The 23,647-nt window shown below is 41.7% G+C and overlaps 1 protein-coding gene across 2 annotated transcripts in view; it reads right to left on the bottom strand.

The window, feature by feature from the left end:
- nos1apa (nitric oxide synthase 1 (neuronal) adaptor protein a) overlaps positions 1–7,633 on the bottom strand; it is a 142,007-nt gene extending 134,374 nt beyond the window's left edge. For both annotated transcript variants that reach the window (XM_063201219.1, XM_063201220.1), the window contains exons 1-2: positions 7,099–7,633; positions 6,752–6,823 (exon numbers count right to left, since the gene is read on the bottom strand). In XM_063201219.1, coding sequence (XP_063057289.1) covers positions 6,752–6,823; positions 7,099–7,203 — 177 coding nt within the window. In that variant the 5' untranslated portion in view covers positions 7,204–7,633. The remainder of the gene's footprint in view (positions 1–6,751; positions 6,824–7,098) is intronic.
- Between the last annotated feature and the right edge of the window lie 16,014 nt (positions 7,634–23,647).

Below are 23,647 nucleotides of genomic sequence, written 5' to 3'. Positions count from 1 at the left end.
TGTTAGCTTGGCGGTAAAATTTGCACTGCCACACCCAGAGAACGGTTGAAAGTATAGGAGTAAAAACTCCTAAAACCCTATTATTTAACTCAAGGGGAGGTGTAAAATAAAACAAAACAAAAATGGGACAGTATCACTTTAAGGAAACTGAATTTTCCCTGGAGGTTTGACTCTGGGGGTATTCATCTGCAGCATCTTCAGCCAATAGTGTCCGGCTGCGTCCTGCGTCCACTAAAGACACGCCCACCTCTCGCTCGAGACACGCCCTCTCGAGACACGCCTACCGGTAGTGGCAGGAAACAGGATTTAGCGCCGCCATACGAATTCAAACAGTGAATAAAAGTTGTTAAACGGTATTTCATATAATGATGAGATACTGAGAACCTCAGCTGATGAGAGCTGAGAACCTCAGCTTTCCATAACTGAAAACGGCATTTTCCTAGCATCTACCAATCCGAAGGTAGCCTACTTTAAGTGCGGGGTTACTTTTCTAAAGATAGCGTTTTGTTTCCTTGGAAACGGAACAGAGATGAAGCCAGACAGACTGACGAAGCGATAAAACAATGTATGTCATTTGACTCGGTTTTGCATTATTATGGATGCATTTCTAATCTTGACATTCTAATGAACAATCTGTGCGAGTTTCAAAATGCGTTTTTATGGAACATGGGAGTAAAATGTGTTAACAGTACGCCCGTCTGGGATTTGTTAGCTAGTCCGCTAGTTAGCTAGCAAGTAAATAGATATTACAATCGATCTGTCTCAATGGCCCAAACATACACAAAGAAACACCAGGATTTGGATGTTTAATATCAGCAATTTGTCAAAGCAAAACATTTTGAAAACATTCACAGACCAGTTCATTATATCCACAGCCTTGAGTGTCGGCAAATCTTCCCACTTTTGACACATGATGTAGTTAGGGTTGCCAACTGTCAATGAAAAAAATACGGGACACTTCATCGTGCCGGGGGTCTGGGGGTCGTCCCCCAGAAAAATTAGCATTTCTTAGATGTAATTTCTTGCATTTTAACGTCCCGTGTCCCGTTTCAGTTCAATACGGAACCCGTACTTTTATCTCTAAATACAGGACGATTCCGTATTTCAAGGGACGGTTGGCAACCCTAGATGTAGTGTAGAGCTAGCACTTGCTAGCTAACTAGCGGGCCAGCTATTTCAACAAATCCCAGACGGGATGTAAACACATTTACTCCCATATCACATAAAAACACATTATGAAATTCGCATAGATTGTCCATTAACATGTCAAGATTAGAAATGCATCCATAATAGTGCAAAACCGAGTCAAATAGCGTGTGCGTAACACATAAACCGCGTCCGTTTCCAAGGAAACAAAACGCTATCTTTAGAAAAGTAATTCCGCACTTAAAGTAGGCTACCTTCGGATTGGTAGCTGCTAGGAAAATACCGCTTTCAGTTATGGAAAGCTGAGGTTCTCAACTTTTAAACAGGACCCATGGTGTGTCTTTAGGTCTAAATTAAAAATATTCTGTGTCAGATCGAAAAAATGAAGTTTTGAATGGGTTTCAATGGCTCCAACGGGCTTCAAAGGGCTGTGGTGTAATCCATTTTTCAGACCGCTCGAGACACGCCTTCAGACCGCTCGAGACACGCCTTCTCAAGACACGCCCCTGTCTTGCAGGACGCAGACAGACCCTACTCTCTTCAGCAGCAGACCCCCAGTGGTAGAAAACGAGAAGGCAGAGAGTGAGTTATATTTCCACAACGACGCAGACTGTTAATTAAAAAGCCGAATCAAATTAGGGCAGCATCTCCATTAGTTACAGCTCGGCCTGTCAAAGGGGATGTTTTTCTAAGAAGCAAAAGCCATGAATCAATCGCAGATCGGACCCCCCCCCCCCTTCCCCCCTTTGAGTGGAAAATGAGTTGCGCTAAACTGGAGAGGAGAGCAAAAGAGACCCAAGGGGAAAGAGAGAGAGGGAGGGGGGGGGTGCTCTGAGGTTGAGTAGACACCAGTCAATATTGAGAAGAGAAGAGAAGAGAAGAGAAGAGAAGAGAAGAGAAGAGAAGAGAAGAGAAGAGAAGAGAAGAGAAGATTTGAAAGTACAGTACATGAAGGTAGATTTAGCCTTTTCACAGTGTATGATCTCTGATGAAGCAGAAAGTCTCTGGATCACCCACAACATAAACTGACAAGGGCTGGTGTAATAACTTCCCCAGTTACATTGTGGATGCACGGGTTCTGACTAGATGGCCACATATCCCTTAAGGGTATGTTTTCACATTGTTCACCCTATCTACAGCCTCTGTTTGGTTACACAATACATGGTAAATATCAAAGGTAACAATGGTTCAATGGGATTTTGATACATGTTCTGTGGTGAGACATACTCTGTACAGAATTCTTGTTTGATGTCACAATATATTCTTATTTGTACTGTTGCAGTCTCAAACATCTTTCAAAAGCAAGCCATTATAAGGTGAGGGATTTTAAACCTATTTACCAACCTTTCAGGACAACCTTAGTATGGAACACCACACAAGCACTCCATGCTGATACACTGCCTTGTGCCTTCACTCTATTTGTCAGTCCCCCTCATTACCTGAGCTGTAGATGGTGATTTTTCCTGATATGCAGGAGAGAAATTACAACTGTGAAACTGTGAAGTGCCTCACAAATAGTGTCAAAGGCAGCGTTTGGTGGACAACCCTTAGAGGATATCCCTCTGAGACTCTAGCGCCGTCTCACAGATGTGGCCTGGCCCCACACAATCCTTCTTGGAGACAGGCGTGATGTATGGACTACCTCCGCTGGCCCGTGTCCAGAGCTCCACCTTGCACATGTCAATGAGGGCTGCCGGTGCCGGTGGCGAGCATAAACAAACCATCTTTTAATTGGACTTTGGTGACCAAATAAATTGAAGCCATGCCTCTCTCTCAACCGACCCAAAAACAAGCCAACCGACATGGGCTTCTAAAAGCCAAGGCCTGAAATGCTGCCTGAATTAATGCACCCTAGTTAATTTGCCACAAAAGGGATTACAATGAGGCAAACTGGAAAATCCTGGAGGGAAAAGAGAGGGGAAAGCCAGGGCATTCAAGACACCGCGCACATGAATGGCAGAGTGGGGGAGGGGTATGCTGTCGGCAGGTGCCAAGTAGTCGCAACAGTTAGCTGCACTGTGCGAGTAATGTTTAACATGAGGTGTTCCTCGTACAACACATTATTGCACGCAATGTTACCGTTTTAAAGGTTGTCCTTAAACACATTACTTTAATGGAATAATACAAACAAAACACTCACATGCTCTTTTAGATATCCATCTTCTCTTGTTAACCTAATCCCCCCCCCCCCAAAAAAAAACCCAAAAACAAATAAACAGGATATTATGACCAGATTATTTTTTTTATCACTTTCTAACTTTTTCAGTTGCTACTTACAGTGACCGTGGCTACAATGGCAATGAAAATTGCGGCAATAAAGGGAGCGTGGAATTTCCCTCGTCGTGCATAAACAGAGATGAGGAGGTTTAAGTGCAATGACTCTTCATTAGCGGTAATGAAAGCCACTGATTGGAAGTTATGAAGTGAAGAGTGGCAGCCTGACTCAGTAACTAAAAAGGGACATTGAAACCCAGAGCAATAATGAGGAAGCAAGCTTCGGCTGGAGTGAGTGAAAATTACTACCACTGCTGTGACTTACGTACACAGAGATGTCAGATTTTAAAATTAAATTAAAGAGTGTTACATTTATTTGCATGTGATTTTGGTGGACCTTCTTCAGTTAGGCCTACACAATATCAAAGGTATCCCTATTTGTACACATAGTACCCCACTGAATGAAATCAGATAGGGGATCATAAAGGAGTTTAGAAAAACCCAAAACATCCTATCCTCCTATTGGAGAATAAAGCCAAGTGAGAAAGACTGCTTTCAAATGGAGTGATCGACAACCTGGCCTTAGAAGCAGCAACAGTCTGACAATCTCCCCCCCACACCAATATCCACCTGAAATTAGATGCAGATGTGGAACATATTTGGTTTTAAAATTAGGCTGAGAAATGACCAGAATATTGAAAATGCATCCAACAATCAACTGTCTTCCAGACATTGTCATAACAGCTACAGGTGTCAAAATAAACACGATGCAACAGATGAAATAGATAGTTTAGCTCCTCATCGTAATTGGCACACACTTTTAGCCATGTACTCCAAACATGAGTAAAATCACCAAACTAAAAGTAAGACCAGTGGAGCTGGAAAACACGACACTAGCAAAGCATCAACATCAAAGCTGTTAAAACTGGTTGAACAGTAAGCTACATCTTATCTAGTGTTTGCATCATTGTTCAGCCGGTGTACTCATTTTTTCAGGCAGACACAGAACACCCTAAACATTATGTTCCCTGCTGACAACGTTTTGTTTTGACACCCATATCAACCTCAATACAAAATCCTCAAGTAAGTCTCTCTGGCAGTACAATTTTAAGTGTCACTATGTAACATTGTACTATGTTACGATAAGACGGTATGCGCTTGGTCCGACAAGTCTTGGCTATATGTGAGAGCGCTTGAAGTTGTTTGATGGCATGCAGCGTCTTCATGACAGACCGTGCTATAAAACCGCTGTAGCCCTTAGAATGGATTGCTGACAATCCTATTCACTATTTGCTGAAAGAGCTAGATATCATAACAACATTGTCAAAGAGTCTAGGTTGTTGTCACCAAAATGGTAATAACCATATCATTACCAGGTTATGACATGGTCATGCATATAACAGAGGCTTTACATGAAAGGGTTAACAAAGATTTGGACTGATTCATTTCTGTGCATATTTAAACTTTCACTATGGCCTCAATTGGTTGTATACCGTTTGTTTCAGTTTCTGGTGAGCTGTCCGTTGTCGCTGATAGCCATGTCGCTTGTTGTGAGCATTCCACCACACTGTGATGGAGACAGTGTATAAAACCATCAGAGAGAAGCAAAGAACAAGGCAGAGAGAGAGAGAGAGAGAGAGAGAGAGAGAGAGAGAGAGAGAGAGAGAGAGAGAGAGAGAGAGAGAGATGGCATATAGGCCTGTAGCCAGCTTACAACTTTGATCCATGTACAAACGCACACCCCAGTCACCCAGGGAGGTTTTAGCCAGTGTCACACTCCTGCGTTCTCTGGCTTACTGCTGTGGCAAATCACAGCAGAGCCTCCCGGACAAGATGCCAGCGCTTTTCCAAAAAAAGAAAAGAAAAAAAAAACATCAATGCTGCTGACAAGTCACTCCCACTAGACCCAAGACTCTCTACAAAGGACTTTCTCTGCCACTTTTTTTTCCTTCTCACTACAAATGAGGTGTTGGTCACTAACAAGTGGGGCAAATCTTGCTCTGGTGTGTGTGTGTGTGTGTGTGTGTGTGTGTGTGTGTGTGTGTGTGTGTGTGTGTGTGTGTGTGTGTGTGTGTGTGTGTGTGTGTGTGTGTGTGTGTGTGTGTGTGTTTTGACCGGTCTCTTCATGTCCCCAACGTGGAGTGCAGAGCAAAAGAAAAGGAAAGCCCTATTCAAATGAAACAGGGAATGGGAGGGGAGAGGATGAGAGAGAGAGAGAGAGAGAGAGAGAGAGAGAGAGAGAGAGAGAGAGAGAGAGAGAGAGAGAGAGAGAGAGAGAGAGAGAGAGAGAGAGAGAGAGAGAGAGAGAGAGAGAGAGAAATGAGCTGTAGTCATCAATGAACAAAGGGGCTGCTCAGGACATTGAGGCGGGTGCGACAGAAACACAAGCTGAGGTTTAGGCAAGATCCTCTGGGTCACGCATGGGAGGGTGAAAGATGCCTAATGATGGCAGACCACATACAGCCAAGGGTTCAGGCTGCCACTGTTGCAACCCATGCAAATAAAAATTTACTTTAACACATTATTTTAAGTGCATCAGACAATGGCTCATCACAACATTTACTTTGTGTATAGGTTATGAACAAATGACAGTGTAGCAAACTATCAAAAACAGAATAAGAGTACCATGACATGAATGTACAGTTACCAAGTGCCAATCCTTCTCTAACAAACTACTACATCCCGAAACATACCATCTCATCCCATCTCACACAGACAGCGGTGATGTGCTGGCATGTGATGGGTTTTTGGATAAAGGGTTAATAGGATCATTTGCAACTATGATTTCATGCTGTGATAGCAATGCAGAGGTCAGCAAAATCTAGGTGCTTTCTACACTACAGGCATTTTTCAGGCTGCATGTCATATTATCACGTGGTCTTCAGAAAAAAATATCAGAAAATTCCCATAGGAAAACCACCCCAGGCCATGCATGCCTTAGTAGGCTACTAGCAATTAAAAGCCAAACACCATTGAGGTACTGAAAGCATGAAAACACATCCTTGTTGTGACAAGAAACTTGGTGAAACATAACCTAACACTAAGGACAACATGACCAATTTGTCAAATTCTACATTAAATATGAGGCAACTCTACTTCATTTGCCCAAGTTTGGGCTTAACATAACAGCAGGCTATCCTAATCCAGCCAAACAATAGCATTTGGAGACAAATATCCCAATCGGGTGGAACATTTTCTCCATTTCAAAGAAGTCCTCCTAGACACCTCGGGGGCAAGCAAGACCACCCACACAGAGACGTTCACACCACTCCAGCCTCTAGAAAAGGTCGGTGTTGACTCAGAATGCCTAGTCAACAGCGTGTGGTAGGAAGGGTAGTTCTAGAGCTCTAAGCACAGAAGAGAATGTGCCATGCATGATGGCAATACTCACGCGTATTCTCCTCATTGCAGCCACTATCTCCACTCTGCTGTTCGGTCGCTGCACGTCCAGGCTACCGATATACTAATGGAAAAGGAAACCAGGACGATAATTAGCCTGTATCACCACAGCAAATCTGGTTCCACTATCGATGGGTTTCTAAACTACGAGTGGAGCCCAGCGTAGACCCACATAATAGCAACAAGACAGTCTCGATTAATCTTTGACTGTTTGTAAACAACGATGAGTAGCCTAGATCTAACACAAAATGAAAGTTGCACTTTACATGAACAGAAACAAAAGTAAACACTCCATCATTTGACATCCAGGTTTCCATATGCTATCCACACGGCATTTACCTTTGCTTCAAAATTGATTCCATGTTGAAAAGCGTCTTCGTTGTGCAAAGGAATCCGCAAATCATGACCATCATCTACCAAATTGTACTTTGTCTTCGCTGGCATGGTGGTTGTGTAAAAGGCGTCCAAGAGGCTCCAGGAAAAGATCAACGTAAGTCACACCGGACAAAACCCCAAACAATCCCTAAGTACTCGCTCTAACTCCCGTTGTCCATCCTGCTGCTTGTTGGTAAGGTCACAATTGTAACATCCTGCATGGAGCCCGAAAAAGCAACTTTGTATCGTTTCCTTTCGAAAGTAGCCACGAGCGTGCCTTGTATCCTGTTAAAAAATTCGACATCTAAACAGTCCAGTACTAAGTGTGTGGTGGAAATGCGCGCGTATCCACCAGTCTGGATTTTGAATGATCTCTACTGAAACCACTTCGAGGGAGGTTTTTTGTTCACACTCGTTCCTGTCGAACTTCACAGCAGCGCCATGACTGAGAAAGCGTAGCATAGTTCTACTCCTGACCACGGCCTGGTAGGAAGAGAGCGTCATTGGTCCAATCTGGGAATTCCACCTGCTTTCATTGGAACACAGCGACATCAGTGGTTTGTAGGAGGGAATAAACAATTCATTCTGCTTTTGAACCTTCAAGTCTCACGACGCCCAACATCGCCTAGTGGCAAATGTAAAATAAGCCATTCCAAATGTTGCACGTGCTTATTATCACTTATCTTATAGGATTCATAATCCAATGGTAACTAGCCTACAAAGTATTCTTTGCTTTAGCCAATTGATTTTGAGTGGCGGATCCATGTAGGCTACAAAAATGTAGTTTAGGTTAGGTTACCTTTTTATCTAACCACATAACCACATTCAGTAAAGAGAAGATTGAACTGCTGTTTGATGTAACAACATACATTCTGGAATCAGTTTTCTGAAATCAAAACAATTATTCAAACAGGACAATCAAATAGCCTAGGCCTAGTCTATTAAAAAGTCAACAAATCACTCATATGCTACCCCATTGATAACCTGTAGAGCAAAAACAAAGCCCAATGTCACCAACTAGTGGCCAACAGTCAATTCATATTCTACCTCATAATAATAATCAGTCTAAAATTACTACCAATGCTATCTGATGAGTCTACCTATGGATGAGTCATCACACATCTAATATCGCACGTTATGTTGTGTTAGGCCTACAACCCTTGTCATTTTTGTCCTGTGCTTAGAATGGACTTGGCTGTCGTTGTTATGGGTGCATTATTATTATTTGTTTGTCTGTCTTGTTTTTGTTTTTTTGGGGTGCCCCAAAACACTTGTAGCCTACATGACTAATGTTCTTCAATGGTAACCTGGTGTGCATGTTATGAGGGAGTGAATTGCATTCTTTTGGTCATTGAAAGCATCTGGTCAAATGGATGTATTTCCTGTGAATATACATTTAAAATGTATATTAAAATATACATTTAAAATATACATTAAAATATACATTTGAAATATACATAAAATATACATTAGTACTAGTACATTGCAGCTGCACATTTTATGGGTCAGCTTTTCATGATAAGCTTTTAATCAATGAAGAGTCAATATGTTGTTGCTCTTTAAATATTCACGTTGTCCATCTTGCCATTGTTAGAAGTCTGTTCTTGTATCTATTATTTAACATTATGTCTTCCAGACAAAGAGAGTGTAAAAATGTTAACATTCTTAGAGTGGCTGAGATATTTTTTGCACATAGCCTATTTAGTATAGGTGGTAGACTTAAACGTTATCGGATATGATGCATCAATGTTGGCCTGATTTCTCTTACATTTAATTACAGGCTGCGTGTGCATTGGTCTTCAGTGGAGGTTTATTGATGGTATTTTTACATACTCTGTACAGGAGGTGTGGAGTGTGGAGGAGTTGAGGTTCGAAGCAGGAACATCTTATTTCACAGAAAGATCTTGCTTTTCACTCCACAAGACACTGCTCTGCAGCTGAATGTCTCTGAGGGTATGTTCAATGTGGGTAACAGTAACATTCAGAACAAAATATGCGTGAAAAGAAATTCTGAAGACATTATTGTACTGTAAACAGGTCGTCATTAGAAAGCATGCTAGCAAGCAGATGTCAAACTTGATTTGACCGAGTTTGGCAAGCATTTAGCATTTGTTATATAATAATTAGGCTATTTAATATTTTAGTTTTAGAGCAAGTTAAACATAGCCTATAGCCTACCTTTTTGAAGCACTACTTGAGAATACAAGGTAGTGGACCTCAAATTTAGCCTGATAAACCAGACTAAATGTGGATGTCTAATTTAGTCTGGCCTCGATCCATAATACATCCGAAGATTGTTGATGAGAACAACCTTCCCTCAAAACCCTGCCCACTTTGATTCAAAACACATCTTTGCGTTGTAATTGGTTTGCCAGATTCTTGGCATTCTGGCTTCATTGAATCATTATGCGAGGCCAGACCCACCCGTAGACAAAACATTTTGCCGTCCAGCGGGTGGCGCTGGTTCACCAGGCTACCTCAAATTGTGTCTGTGTTTAATTCTGGAGAGACGAACAGCTGTCATGCTGCATATGTTTGTACGGTACATACAGTACATCTAATCTGCTATAGCTTGTGTTCTAAGAGCTGACATTTCATTTTGACAGATGTCACAACTACATAGGACTGCTATCAAATGTCTGCTGACAACATGCCAATAGTTGTGATTTGATATCTTCTTCAGCTGTGTACAATTATCCAATTGATTTAATGTCATTTTACCACTGCAAAGTCATACTCAGCAGTGTAACGAAATACCATGTCCCTATACTGTTCGGTTGCAGTATATGATATCTATAATTGAAGAGTTCAGATGCAAAACCCCCTAACTCCATTTCTGAAGAACTGCACTTCTATATTTTTAGAGAACCCCGTTGTTGGTTTGGTTTACATTCATGTAGTTGATAATACATATAAATAGTTATATTACATAAATAAAATATAAAACATATGCCATTTTGATAGTTTTGTATTAAATAAAAATGAATTAAGATTATTTTCTGAAAAGGCACTTAGGGGGTTTTGCATCTGAACTCTTCAATTCTACTTCAATCACTCGTGAAACTGAGTTAATACACATTTGATAAGTTATAATAGCCTATTTCCAAGAGCTCAGTTGTCAGGGAGCACGATTGAAAGATAAGAAAACATTTTCAGCCATATTTGTTTACAACTGTAGTTAGGCTATATCAAGAATGATATGCTCTGTGCGGTAAACAGAGATGTACTAAACCAGAAGAGTTTGAATGGTATCTCTTATGGCAGTCATTACTCTTTTGCCTCATTCAGGACTCCCATTTTACATGCTACAGTTCAATTGGTATGCTGGTAAAATAGAGAAAGACATCTCTATTTTGGGCGTGTCTCTCACTGCCAGCTAAATTAGAGTCAACATCAATTCATCATTTATTTTCTTGGTATACTCACCTATCCACAGATTTTTGACATAGCAGACAGATGTTGAGTCTAGCATAAATCCAACCTGTAGTTATTTGGGCGATACAAAAAAAGATAAAAGCAATTTAGAAGACAATGTATTGAGAGACCTTGGCTATGGTTCAGATGGTTAAGGCCCTGTACTGTTATGCTGGGAATCCAGGTTCAATTCTGGGCCAAGGTCATCTCCCGATCCTCCCCTATCTCTCTCTGCTTTTTTCAAAAGCGTTTTTTTGGGGGGCTTTTTATGCCTTTATTGTGACAGGACAGCTAAAGAGAGACAGGAAATGAGTTTAGAGATAGAGATGGGGAAGGTTCGGCAAATGACCTCGGGACGGAATCAAACGCGGGTTGCCGGTGTTGCAGTCCAGTGCCCAGCCGATTGAGCCACGGCTGGGCCCTATTCCTGTCTCCTGACCATTCTGTCCTCTCTTTCTGTCCTCTTTCGACATCCTCTCAAATAATAAAGGCACAATCCATTGTCAAACAAAAACATTTGCATAAAGAAAACAATGTAATGGGCAGGATAATGGAGGACAAATTACATTACATTACTTTACATTAGCCGACTACTTTTTACTTGGAGTTATTTTGGTTTATAGAGGAAATAACAAGGAAGAAAAGGAAAAAAAACAAGTTCATTAAGGGAGTTAAAATAGAGGGCAGTGGGTCAGGACAGGAGTCAGACTGCACTGCACTAGGCTACCCTGGTGGTCCCTCCCTCCTGCCGCCTGGCTCTCTGGGGCCCCATCCTTAAAAGCCCCATAATAAGCTAAAGCCATCTTACTGCAGACAGCTGGCTTCATTTCAATAAGTCATGAAGTCGCCCAATGAATGTGGGGCAGACGTGCAGCTCTGCAGAGGTGAGATGCTCCTCTCTCCTCCGGGACTTCACTGCACGCATGCATGCATACACACACACGCACACATACAGACAAATTCACATTCCATTACACACACACACACACACACACGCACACGCACGCACGCACGCACGCACGCACGTACTCACACACACACACACACACACACACACACACACACATATGCAGGGATGGCTCTGCTGTGTGCACAGCTGTGCTGTCAGGAAGTGTAGAGTCCATATTACTACTGAGTGGTGTGGAGTTTCCATTACGCCGTTTTCTCAGTTGGATGCCCAACAGTTAAGGCAATGCTAAGGCCATGAATGAAAACAACCCTTAAAGTTTCAGCAGTCTGCTTTGCAATGAGAGTCACAAGTGGATTTGCTCAGATAGATTCCAGAGCATGCGTTTTTACTGGCCCTACAAAGTAGATTGGGCTGTATACTCCTCCATCTGTGTCACATTAAAATAAAGCCCAATAATGAATCTGGGAATATGAGGTTGTTTGTATTACCTGCAACTTTGTTTTCAGCTTAGTGTTGATGATTCAGATGCAGTCTAGAGCATCTAGCTAGGGATTGCCTTTGAAGCCTAACCAGAAGGATAAAAGCGGGAATGTTCAAATTACAGCCAGAACAGTATACGCATGCACGGTTTTGGCGAGCAGTTCTCGCCATATATTCTAAATGTTTTTCTCACATTGAGGAGCTCTGAATCGGAGGAAACAAGTGTTCAAAGACTTGTTTCAATCTGGCATTTTTTTGAGTTTGTTATGATGATAAGTACAGCAGAAAATTTGGAAAGGGGAGGGAAATGTATGATATTTATGACTGATAAGGTTCTGTCTCCCTCTAATGGCCATGTGGAGAACACACATGTATAACAACCACGCCACACTGCCTTCTACTTTGCCATAATAGGCGGAGGCAGACTTTACATTTGGCAATCCTAAGCAATTGCCTAGGGCCCCAACCAAATCTGCTCTCCATAGGGACCCCCAACAGTCACACAAATTGGGATGAACACACACAAAAGTAGAGCTGACCTTATTTTCTCAATTATGTCAAGTAGCCTAATCGAAGATATGCATACAAGAAAAATCCCCTCGCTCCTTCGATGCCAACCGGTGACCCTTATTTTGTGTACGTGTTTAAAGATTGACTTTTGAGGGCCCCAGAATTATATTTCACCTGGGGCCCCAAAATGGCTAGATCCACCCCTGTTTGCAGGCCTACTGTATCTGTATATTTTTGCCCCATTTCCCACCGCTTTTAAGTGCGGCCCTGAGACCCTACCCTTCACCACTATGGTATTTCTCCTCAATATGACCAGCTAGCATTAGCCTACATTACATTACCTCCATTTGCAAACCACATGTGACCTCTTATGTATTATCAAACTGCAAGTATTCAAAGGTCATACATCTGCAAAGGCCAAGTCTTCTTCTTTTTTTACATGTACATGCCATCTTTTTCTTTATCTAACCCTTAAAGGAGAGGACAGCTTTGGGAACAAAGAAGGGGAATATTAGGTTTTAGGCACCCTTGAAATGTATTGAGTTACATACTGTAGATTAGATTAGATTTAGATTAGATGCCTTTATTGTCTCCAAGGGGAAATTCGTTTTCACCACCATCAAACAAGTTTACAGTCAAACATAAAGACAAAAAAACAAAAACACATACGCAATAGAGTACACAAGGACAACATCAAGACATCAAGTGCAATATGCATTCATACACAAATACTGTCAATAGAACACAGGCCTACTCTCAACATATACACACACACACACACACACACACACACACACACACACACACACACACACACACACACACACACACACACACACACACACACACACACACACACACATCCATTCATACATGCACACTCCAACACAGATACATACTAACCATAGACAACATAAGCACTTACTCACACAATAAACCATGAAGCCATACCAACAATCACATACTATATCCATACATACACACACAGCCAAGGGGGACCATACCAGGTTTTTGTGGAAGATTGTTCAGTGCTGTGATGGCGGATGGAATAAAGCTTTTGTTAAAACGTGCTCGTCGCCACCTGAGGGTTCTGTATCTCCGTCCGGATGGGAGAAGTGTGAAATGAGGATGGAGAGGGTGAGTGTGATCTTTGATTATTGATTGTGCTAGTCATGTGACAGCTTTGAGGTTGAGATCAGTCAGGTTGTGTGTGGGATGGCGAGTGATTTTGGATGCAGTGTGTGTGATTTTAGTGAGTTTGTTCCTGCAGCTGGTGGAGAGCATGTTGTAAAAACAGGGTGAGCAGTACACTAGGATGGGCTGGATGATGCTGGAGTACAGGTGTGAAAGGAGACAGGTGTTATTACCAAAAATAGTATAACCTACTAGTCAATGTGACAAACACAAACATCTCTCGGCAAGACCTGTATTATACACAAAGTAATATACTGAAACACCTGTCTGTAGGCCTAAAGTACAGTATCTTAGGCAACATGAACATAATAAACATAACAAAGCAGTCTATTTAATTGGGATAGAGCAACTCTCATCTGCTCACCTGAAAAATGAAAAGGATACATTTCCATCTGTCAGTCATGGAGAGGCTCCATTGAAATGCTCACAATAGCGCCACACAATAGACTCTCCAAGCAGGTCCTCAATGGGGCTGTGATGCACACATCTATGCTAATAATGCTTAAGCACTGAGGTGCAAACAGCTGCTGTTTGTTTGTTTGCTTGTTTACTACCTCTTCCCCTAATAAATAAGGTTGAATACATTTGTTTACATCCATTTTCTATCTCACCTTCCTTCCCTTCTCACTCAACCTCTTGCCCTATGCAACACACACATGCCTATAAAACTTTGCAAACATTTGTTCAAATGCAAAGTTTTTATGATGTGAATAGAACTAGAGAAAGACAAATAATTTCACACTTGTTTCCATCTTTAATGAAAACTATAACATGGACAATGCAATTGAAATATGAATGCAAAGCTTTAAAGTTATATTGTAGCATTTTTGGAAATAAGCTCATTGTAGCTTACACCCCCCTTGAGTTAAATGATTGAGTTTTGCCTTTCTTCTTTTCTTTTGGACTATTAGACACTTAGTCTAGTGATGCTACATAGTTACAAGCTAACGATTATCATTAAATCTTATGGGTCCAGCTGGCTGATTAAACAGGGGTGTCACCCAGGCTTTCCCCCAGCGCTTTCTTATCAAGGCGGCCGCCTTGACTAAACCCCACCCCCGCCTTGGCTACGTTCCCTAAAAAAAAAAAAAAAATGCGTCCGAGGGCAAAAAAAAAAAAAAAAAATTGTTAAAAAAAAAGTTGTAATGCATGTTCAAGCGCAGGCACTAGGACAACATCGGTTGGACTAAATTGTGACACCTAGTGGTCGGATTTATTACTACGCCATGTGTGTCCATCCTCGAGGCCATATTTTGAAACAATTTTAATTTTCAATTCTTGGGTTGCAGTTACGTCAGAATGCCCCTTCACTGGAGCGCGCGAATTTGAAATGGTGGACAACCCTGGCTTGGAGCCATTGAAACCCATTCAAAAGTACATTTGTTCGATGTTCGACAGAATATTTTTAATTAGACCTTAAGACACACCATGGGTCTTGTTTAAAAGCTGAGAACCTCAGCTTTCCATACCTGAAAACGGTATTTTCCAATCCGAAGGTAGCCTACTTTAAGTGCAGAATTACTTTTCTAAAGATAGCGTTTTGTTTCCTTGGAAACGGACGCGGTTTATGTGTTACGCATACGCTATTTGACTCGGGTTTGCATTATTATGGATGAATTTCTAATCTTGACATTCTAATGGACAATCTGTGCGAGTTTCAAAATGCGTTTTTATGTAACATGGGAGTAAAATGTGTTAACAGTACGCCCGTCTGGGATTTGTTAGCTAGTTCGCTAGTTAGCTAGCAAGTAAGTAATAGCAGAAATAAACTCTCTCTGGTAATAGATATTAGAATCGATCTGTCTCAATGGCCCAAGCATAAACAAAGAAACACCAGGATTTGGATGTAATGCTATAATATCAGCAATTTGTCAAAGCAAAACATTCTGAGAACATTCACAGAACCAGTTCATTATATCCACAGCCTTGAGTGTCGGCAAATCTTTCCACTTTTGACATGATGTAGTGTAGAGACCTAGCACTTGCTAGCTAACTAGCGGGCCAGCTAGTTTAACAAATCCCAGACGGGATGTAAACACATTTACTCCCATATCACATAAAAACACATTATGAAATTCGCATAGATTGTCCATTAACATGTCAAGATTAGAAATTCATCCATAATAGTGCAAAACCGAGTCAAATAGCGTATGCGTAACACATAAACCGCGTCCGTTTCCAAGGAAACAAAACGCTATCTTTAGAAAAGTAATTCCGCACTTAAAGTGGGCTACCTTCGGATTGGTAGATGCTAGGAAAATACCGCTTTCAGTTATGGAAAGCTGAGGTTCTCAGCTTTTAAACAAGTCCAATGGTGTGTCTTTAGGTATAATTTAAATTAAAAACATTAAAAATATTCTGTGTCAGATCGAAAAAATGAAGTTTTGAATGGGTTTCAATGGCTCCAAGCCCAGGTTGTCCACCAGCAGCGGTAGATCACCACCAGGGGGCAGCACTATGACGTCAGCAGCAACCCAAGAATTAGCATAAATGGGCCACCAGTAGGGCAGTTTAATTACAACAGGGCACTGGAACTCTTTTTTTGAAAAACCGAGAAGGATGGCCTGCAAGGACAAGACTTGCAAAATGTGCCATAGGTAGTCATAGGTAGCCAGTCAATTTTGCACTCCATTTGGTTTCTCTTTTTCGTTAATGTAAACAACCTGCACTGCACTTTTTGTTACATTTTTCTTTTCAGCTTCTGTAAATAGTTTTGATATGGCAGGTCAATAAATACATATTTTCCAGTTCTACACAGCTTTGTTATTATTCAACCCCCCCCAAACCCCCGAAACAGTATTCGTGCCGTGCGTGACATCAAACCCCGCCAACACCTCCCCCCGCGTGACATCGCGAGTGGCGCCGCCCCCCAGGGACAGACTCGAAGCCTCACCACCTTGACTAACCAATTTTCTGGGGGAAACACTGGGTGTGTACAGTACTGGACTGGCAATCTGGCATAGTGTGCATTTCCTGGTGGGCCCTGCCTTCTTATGGGCCCCTATTTTCAGAAATGTAAAATAGTAATGATAATAATATTAATTTTTAAAATAACTGAAAATAGGGGCCCACAAGTGAGTCAGTTCTGCCCTGCTAATTATGAGGGGGCCCTTTAATCCAAAAGTGCCCGGGCCCTATTTCTCTCGGACGCCTTTGCAGTTTAAAATGGAAGATTCCTCAAAGAACCTTCATTTGGGTCGTAGGGAAACTGTAAAGTTCCCTGATGAACCCTGAGCGTTCTCTGAAGCACCTTTACACGTGAAGACACAGCGTTACAAATTTGGTGTTACCAGAAGGGCAATGACCAAGTTGTAGAGCATTACTAAAGGCCCTGTGCACTGTCATAGTATTGTAGTGCTGTGGTACTTAACTTTTCAATGACTATTACAGCGTGCCACTAGGAAGAACCCCAAGATTCCTCAGAGAATCTTTAGGGGTTCTTATCAAAGGATCAGGTTCCTCAGATGTTCATCAAATTTGTATGGGTTCCTCAATGATTTTTGAAGGTTGAAGGTTCAACCTTCACACAAGGTTCAAGGTTTCCTGTGTACTTTAGATAACCATGCTGACTGAGACCACTGAGACTAATTCCTTCTTTGACCACTAGACAGCCCTGGCCTTACACCTCCCTCCATGTGAAGAATTGTACGAGGCCATGATCAGACCAGGCTAGGTAGTACCTGTAGCCTATTGACTGTTCACTGCAAGCAGTGGCGTGCACAGGCATTTTGAGGGGCAGGTGCTCCAGGGGGCCGGGGGGCATGTTGAACATCCAGCTGCCTTACTAGGCTATAGAACAGGGGTGTCAAACATACGGCCCGCGGGCAGCATCCGGACCGTCAGAGGGTTCAATCCGGCCCGGGTGTTTAAAAAAAATAAAAATAATTGCATGACATTAACCTGCATGACATTAACCCAATGGTCCTCTCTCTCTCTTATACTGTATATGTAGTAAAGTGCACATCACACTTCTATTATAAATGGTGAATTTGTACTGTGACAGGCATTTGATAAAGCTCATATATAGACCTCATATATAGAGATCAAATGTTAATACTTCTTATTCGTATTGTATTGGTTATAATTCAATAATAAATATAATTGTATTTGTATTGGTTCGTATTGAGCTGAAACGGGAAACGGGATGTTAAAATGCAGGAAATTACATCTAAGAAATACAAAATTTTCTGGGGGAAGACCTCCAGACCCCGCGCCGAAAAGAGCTGTTCCCTACTGTATTTTATTAGTTTAGTTTATTTAGTTTAGTTCAACAGGGACCATGCACAATACACATTGATTACAGAAGTAAAAAGATGGCTTGTGCCAGATTATAGCTATATAGCTAATTTCCATCTGCAGTCCCTGGACAGGTAAAACAAATATTAAAATACAATAACATAGACAAGATATAAACAAGTAAGCACATCCATAGGCCATAGGTCACACACACACACACACACACACACACACACACACACACACACACACACACACACACACACACACACACACACACACACACATTAAAATGGCATACAGTGTGAGTCATATTTTAAAAACATATGATTAATGTTGACAAGACTGGTTGGTTAATAATGGTTATTCATTGACGGTTGGCAATGAATGAATGAAATCAATGACATTTTGCATAGTATTGCATTGCTTTCTACATATTCAACAGACTTTTAAGACATGCTGAAAAGATAACGCAATAGTACTGAAAACTAATCCTCTGCTTTGCGTTTTTTTTGCGATGATGTTACTAATGCGGCCCGCTTGAGGTCCACATGGGTTGTATGCAGCCCCCGGACCAAAATGAGTTTGACACCCCTGCTATAGAAGCTATATATTATATCTGGGCATTACTGTCACATGCTTTTGATCTACAGTACAATACAAGCATTTGTAGATGATCATGATCATAATATGGAACACAGTACATTGTGACAACAAAACAATAAATAAAAAGGAACTTTCAAAAAGGGAATTTCTGTGCATTGGGGCAAAGGCTCAGGTGCTTTACCACCTCCTCATCTGTGCACGCCTATGATTACAACCCTAGCATAGTAGTAATTATCATACTGTATTTCATAGAAAAAACAGAGCTGTCATTAGAAGCAGCCTTGTCTGATGGTCAGATGCCCATTGACTTAATCTCTGAGACATTCCTATTAGTTGGGTTTTGGCAGGACAGAGATTGGTACCACAGTCATGATATGTTTGGCCTGTGACCTTGCTTTAATGTTTTTAAAGATCTTAAAATACAGTATGAGACTGATTCAGTAGTGATTTTAATCCTATGATAGCATATGATGTACCACAATATGTTTTACATGTAAAAGTGTATTCTTTAGCATTTTCTGTGCTTTTCACACACTGAGTGTATAATGTAGTGCCCCCCATAACCACATGGGGGCAATATAAAGTCATCTAAAACATTTGTGGTGCCATCCTTGGCCGCTTTAGATACAATTTTTTCACCATTCTTTCTGTTTCTTTTTGTAGAGTTCATAGTAATGAAGAAAGAAATCTTCTGTGAATCTATTCACATGAAGAAGATAAACAACTGAATTGTGCACATGCTCAACAACTGTATGTGACTTCTGTGTTGTAATTGAAACTGGTGTTATGTCTAAACTTTCCCAACCAATGTAGCCTATATATTTCCAAGACACTAGATGTGACACTGTATGAGAGGAAAATAAATATTTTTCATTTTAACCACTTCTACTAATAAACAGTTTGCAATGGTTCAGGTCAGAGCGCCCTGTGAACATGCAGTATATATATAAAAAACGTTAACAGCACAGCATTGCCAAAAGTATCCACAGAAGATGTGCTGCAAATGTTCATATAAGGCAGCTCTGCTGGTGTTGCCTGCTACGTTTCCGAAGGCAGTTATAGCGCCTTGGTTTCACACCAAACATTCTCACTTCTACTTCCAGTGAGAGGTGGGTGAAAATAAACCACAGCCAAAGAAAGTGGGGCATGTGGAAGTGTTTTAAATATATCTTGAGGGATTTGTTGTGGAAGTTTTGCCAGGCACATACAGACAGACAGTTTGTGGGCCATGAGTGGCATACATTTGCCTTGTGGTGTTGGTAACCTCCATTGTACACCGCTTGCTGCTTGCATCAAACATCTCAGAATGATCCATTTTCTGTGAGAGACAAAAAACAGGGGCATGAAAAAAGGAGAGAGAGAGAGAGAGAGAGAGAGAGAGAGAGAGAGAGAGAGAGAGAGAGAGAGAGAGAGAGAGAGAGAGAGAGAGAGAGAGATTCACTAAAACAAAAGGTAATAAGGCTTTTTTCAGATCACTGCATGGTGCACCTTAACTTAAATTTCCAAAGACCGAATTTGCAGTAAATCCTCTCTGTGTCTCTGCGTTCAATAGCTTGTCACCTAACTCAAGAGGTCTGAATAGAGTGGCTCTTTGTTCCTTAGATTTGTGAAGGTTAATCATTGGCTCCTCAGAGGCAGCTTTGTTTGAGGTTGAGGGCAGCCTTTAGCCTGAGAATACCTCTGAGAGAGAGAGAGAGAGAGAGAGAGAGAGAGAGAGAGAGAGAGAGAGAGAGAGAGAGAGAGAGAGAGAGAGAGAGAGAGAGAGAGAGAGAGAGCGAGAGTGTGTGTGTGTGTGGGGGGGTTATATGTGTAGGAGAGAGGGAGCGTGTGTGTGTGTGTGTGTGAGAGAGAGAGAGAGTGTGGGGGGATATATGTGTGTGAAAGAGAGCGTGTGTGTGTGTGTGTGTGTGTGTGTGTGTGTGTGTGTGTGAGAGAGAGAGAGAGAGAGAGAGAGAGAGAGAGAGAGAGAGAGAGAGAGAGAGAGAGAGAGAGAGAGAGAGAGAGAGAGAGAGAGAGAGAAATAGCGGGCAGTATAAAGAGAGAGGCTACAGGATGTTAATGGATGCAAAGGACACAAAGGATAGGTGAATGCATATGAATGTATCTCTCTCCATGTTTGCAGCGGAAACAATTACAACTGTTTCTTGAAAATGCCACATCTGCATGCACGGCTTTCGACATGTAATGCCATGGACATCGAACAAAGACAAATACTCAAATTCAGATCCATTACCAACAAGAATTCAGTTCATTAATTTTTAAGTCAACAAGAGCAGTCAAGTGATATCAGATTGTCATTCCTCTCTCGTGTAGCCCCCTACTGCACGCCGTACCACCTGTGGCACGCTGTAATAGTCATTGAAAGTTAACTACTATAGTACTACTATGTCAGTGCACAGGGACTTTTGTAATACATTACGACTTGGTCTCTAAAAAGAGCTGGGTTATTACTTTGACTAAACCCCTGGGTCAATTGCTTTTCTATGAAAAATGGGTTAAATATAACCCATATTGGGTCATTTTCCGTACCCATTACCTGGGTTATTCGCTAAACCCACATCAGCACCCAGGCCCTGGGTCATTTCAACCCTATAATCTAAGTTATCTTGTCAAGATATTTGAATTTTGAATTTTACCGCCCGGCCGCCATTGCCAAAACGGCTACCAGTAGACTACCAACGTCCAGAAGAAAGGACACCGGATGGCATGTGAAAGCATTGTTTCGGTAAGTGTGCGCCTTTTATTACATATAAACTTGCCATAGTATTGCTTTTCGCGGTGTAAATATGCGTCAGCCGTGAGTTCCTGTTTGTGGCGAGTATATTAAGGCACATTTCATAGAAAGCTACCCATTTCGAGTAGGCCTAATAGGAGGAAACGGTAACTAAGGGAGCAAATGAATAAGCACTTTGTCATAACTGCAGCGGTTTGCTATCCTGTGGTGGATTTGGGAATATATTTGCTACATTTCATTGGAAAGTAGTATGTTCGTCCAGGTTCTGTCAACGGTGGTTAGTTAGCTAATAACCAAGACACTACGGTAAGTCATAATGTTAGCCCTTCTGGGATTCATTTGGTTGCTATTTCGCATAGTTCTAGCTTATAACGGATGGTTGGCTGTCAGTGGTTGGGCAGATTCTTTTTAGGTAGAGGGCTAAGTGTGTCTACTCGACGATAAATTGAGGTTCAGTACACAGTGAGGCGATATACTTTCTATACGGGCTGTGATACTACTAGCCTAATGCAGGACGCAACTGACACAAATCTGAGAAATTAGCTAACTATATCTAGCCGCTACCTGGCTCCACTCAACCTAGAATTCTGTTCATAACGACAGCATTTTCGTTTGGGGGCCGCAAGCTGGCATCTGAAGGCTGTCTTCGATTTCCACAAGTGTCATGTTAGTTCTACATACTGTAGGGGAGTCGACGAGCTTTCTTCTTTTTCTGGGTCAACTAGAACTAGTTTAATGAGAGCAAGTGCTTGGGTTGTGTGACTTCTCCTGACTCCTGCGATGTTGTTCTTTCGAGGCCGAGCTCACTGCGACTTGCACCTTTCACAAGTCCGAACTCTGATAAAGGCAGAGGGAGGGATAGCTCGCGCATTAAATATTACCGGTATGTTAGGTGTGGTAAGTCGCATCGTGTGTTTGGGCAGCTTGCCTGTGCAAGAAAATGTTGTCGCGATACTTGTTTGTGTGTCAACTGGCGTTTCTTATCTCGTATGTGCTTTGCTTGCTTGATTAGAGTCGTAGCTCTACTACGTAGCTGTTTGATAAATGCGGATGAAGGCTACGCGTGGAAAACGTGTTTACATTCACCAGTCGTTGTGTTCCAAAATTACTTAAATGCGGAGGGAATAGTTATCCAATTTCTTTCATTCACGAGCAGGGATGTGTTGCTTTGTTGACGCTACAGGGAAGTTTCCTGGTTTAAAGAAATTTGTGGCTATAGGCAACAGCTACTTCAACCAGCTTTGCATGAAATCGTGCATGTGTAACTTAGTTCTAGTGTGAGTGTGTGATATTGTACTCTGTGCAGTATTTACGAAGGGACTGGTTGGTTTATATTTTTGTTTATGTAAATGAAAAATGTAAAGTTGTGTGTAGTAGTGAGACAAAAGCCTTTCATACATTTATTTAAGGTTGTCTGTTGTCTGTTTGAAGGTGTGTCTGCAAAGCTCTGAAACGTTTTGTCTTTTTTTTTTTTTATCTCTTCTGCTCTGGATAAGGTGGACTTCTCTCCTCTGACCGGTTACCAAGACAGCTGGGTGTGTAGGAAACTGGAACTAAGTCACTGAAGAAGTAAACCGATGAAAACCGATTTGGATTGTCTGAGAGATGTAAGTCAGTGAGTTCAGGATAAATGTGTATCAACTGTATTGTAGGCGTATTGCTTGAACAATAAAATCACAACAACTGCTTATTTTTCAGCTGTAGGTCACAAGTAAGAGGAGAAGAATGCTGCTCAGCTGGGTCGTCGTTGGCAACACTACTTATTCAAGAAGCCCTTGGATATCATCGGCATGTATGAAGTAAGTTTTTAATGTCATGCACAACAGCAGGCGTGAATGCGCTCGCACACGCGCGCACACACACACACACACACACACACACACACACACACACACACACACACTAACAATGAGAGCTGGCCTGATATTGTTCTTTGATGCTGTGAACGTGTATGGAATGCCTACTCTCTGGTGTCACTTCAGACAATTTTGCTACAGTTTACTGTATGTTCTGTCTATCTGTCTGCCAAACTCTCAAACTTGTTGTCTGTCTTTTTGTCTTCCTCTTTGGGCACCGGCAGGCACAGTCATTCCGGTAGTCTGTTCCTCGATGGACGTGATGACCTGGCACCAAAACCGCTTAATGTGTACGGAGCTGTGTCTGCATCGAGGGAAGAACGCGGCACTGAAATGTGAGTGTATGATCCAAGAATTGTAAACATGGGTACCAGTTGTACTATATATTTCACAGTAAAATCCCAATTACTCATAGTCATTCATTCTTTTTCTGCTGTAGGACACAAATGAAAGAAGATTACTTCTGCTCTGCTGGGTCTGTGACACTATTTATCCGAGGAGTCCTCAAACATCAGGATGTAGGAAGTAAGATCTTTTTATGTCATGCATAACAGCCCATGCGTGCACACGCAC

This window comes from Engraulis encrasicolus, chromosome 6 (genome assembly GCF_034702125.1).
Source record: "Engraulis encrasicolus isolate BLACKSEA-1 chromosome 6, IST_EnEncr_1.0, whole genome shotgun sequence".
In the NCBI taxonomy this organism is placed as follows: domain Eukaryota; kingdom Metazoa; phylum Chordata; class Actinopteri; order Clupeiformes; family Engraulidae; genus Engraulis; species Engraulis encrasicolus.
Note: the sequence above shows the minus strand (reverse complement) of the source record. Positions and strands in the feature narration are given on the sequence as shown.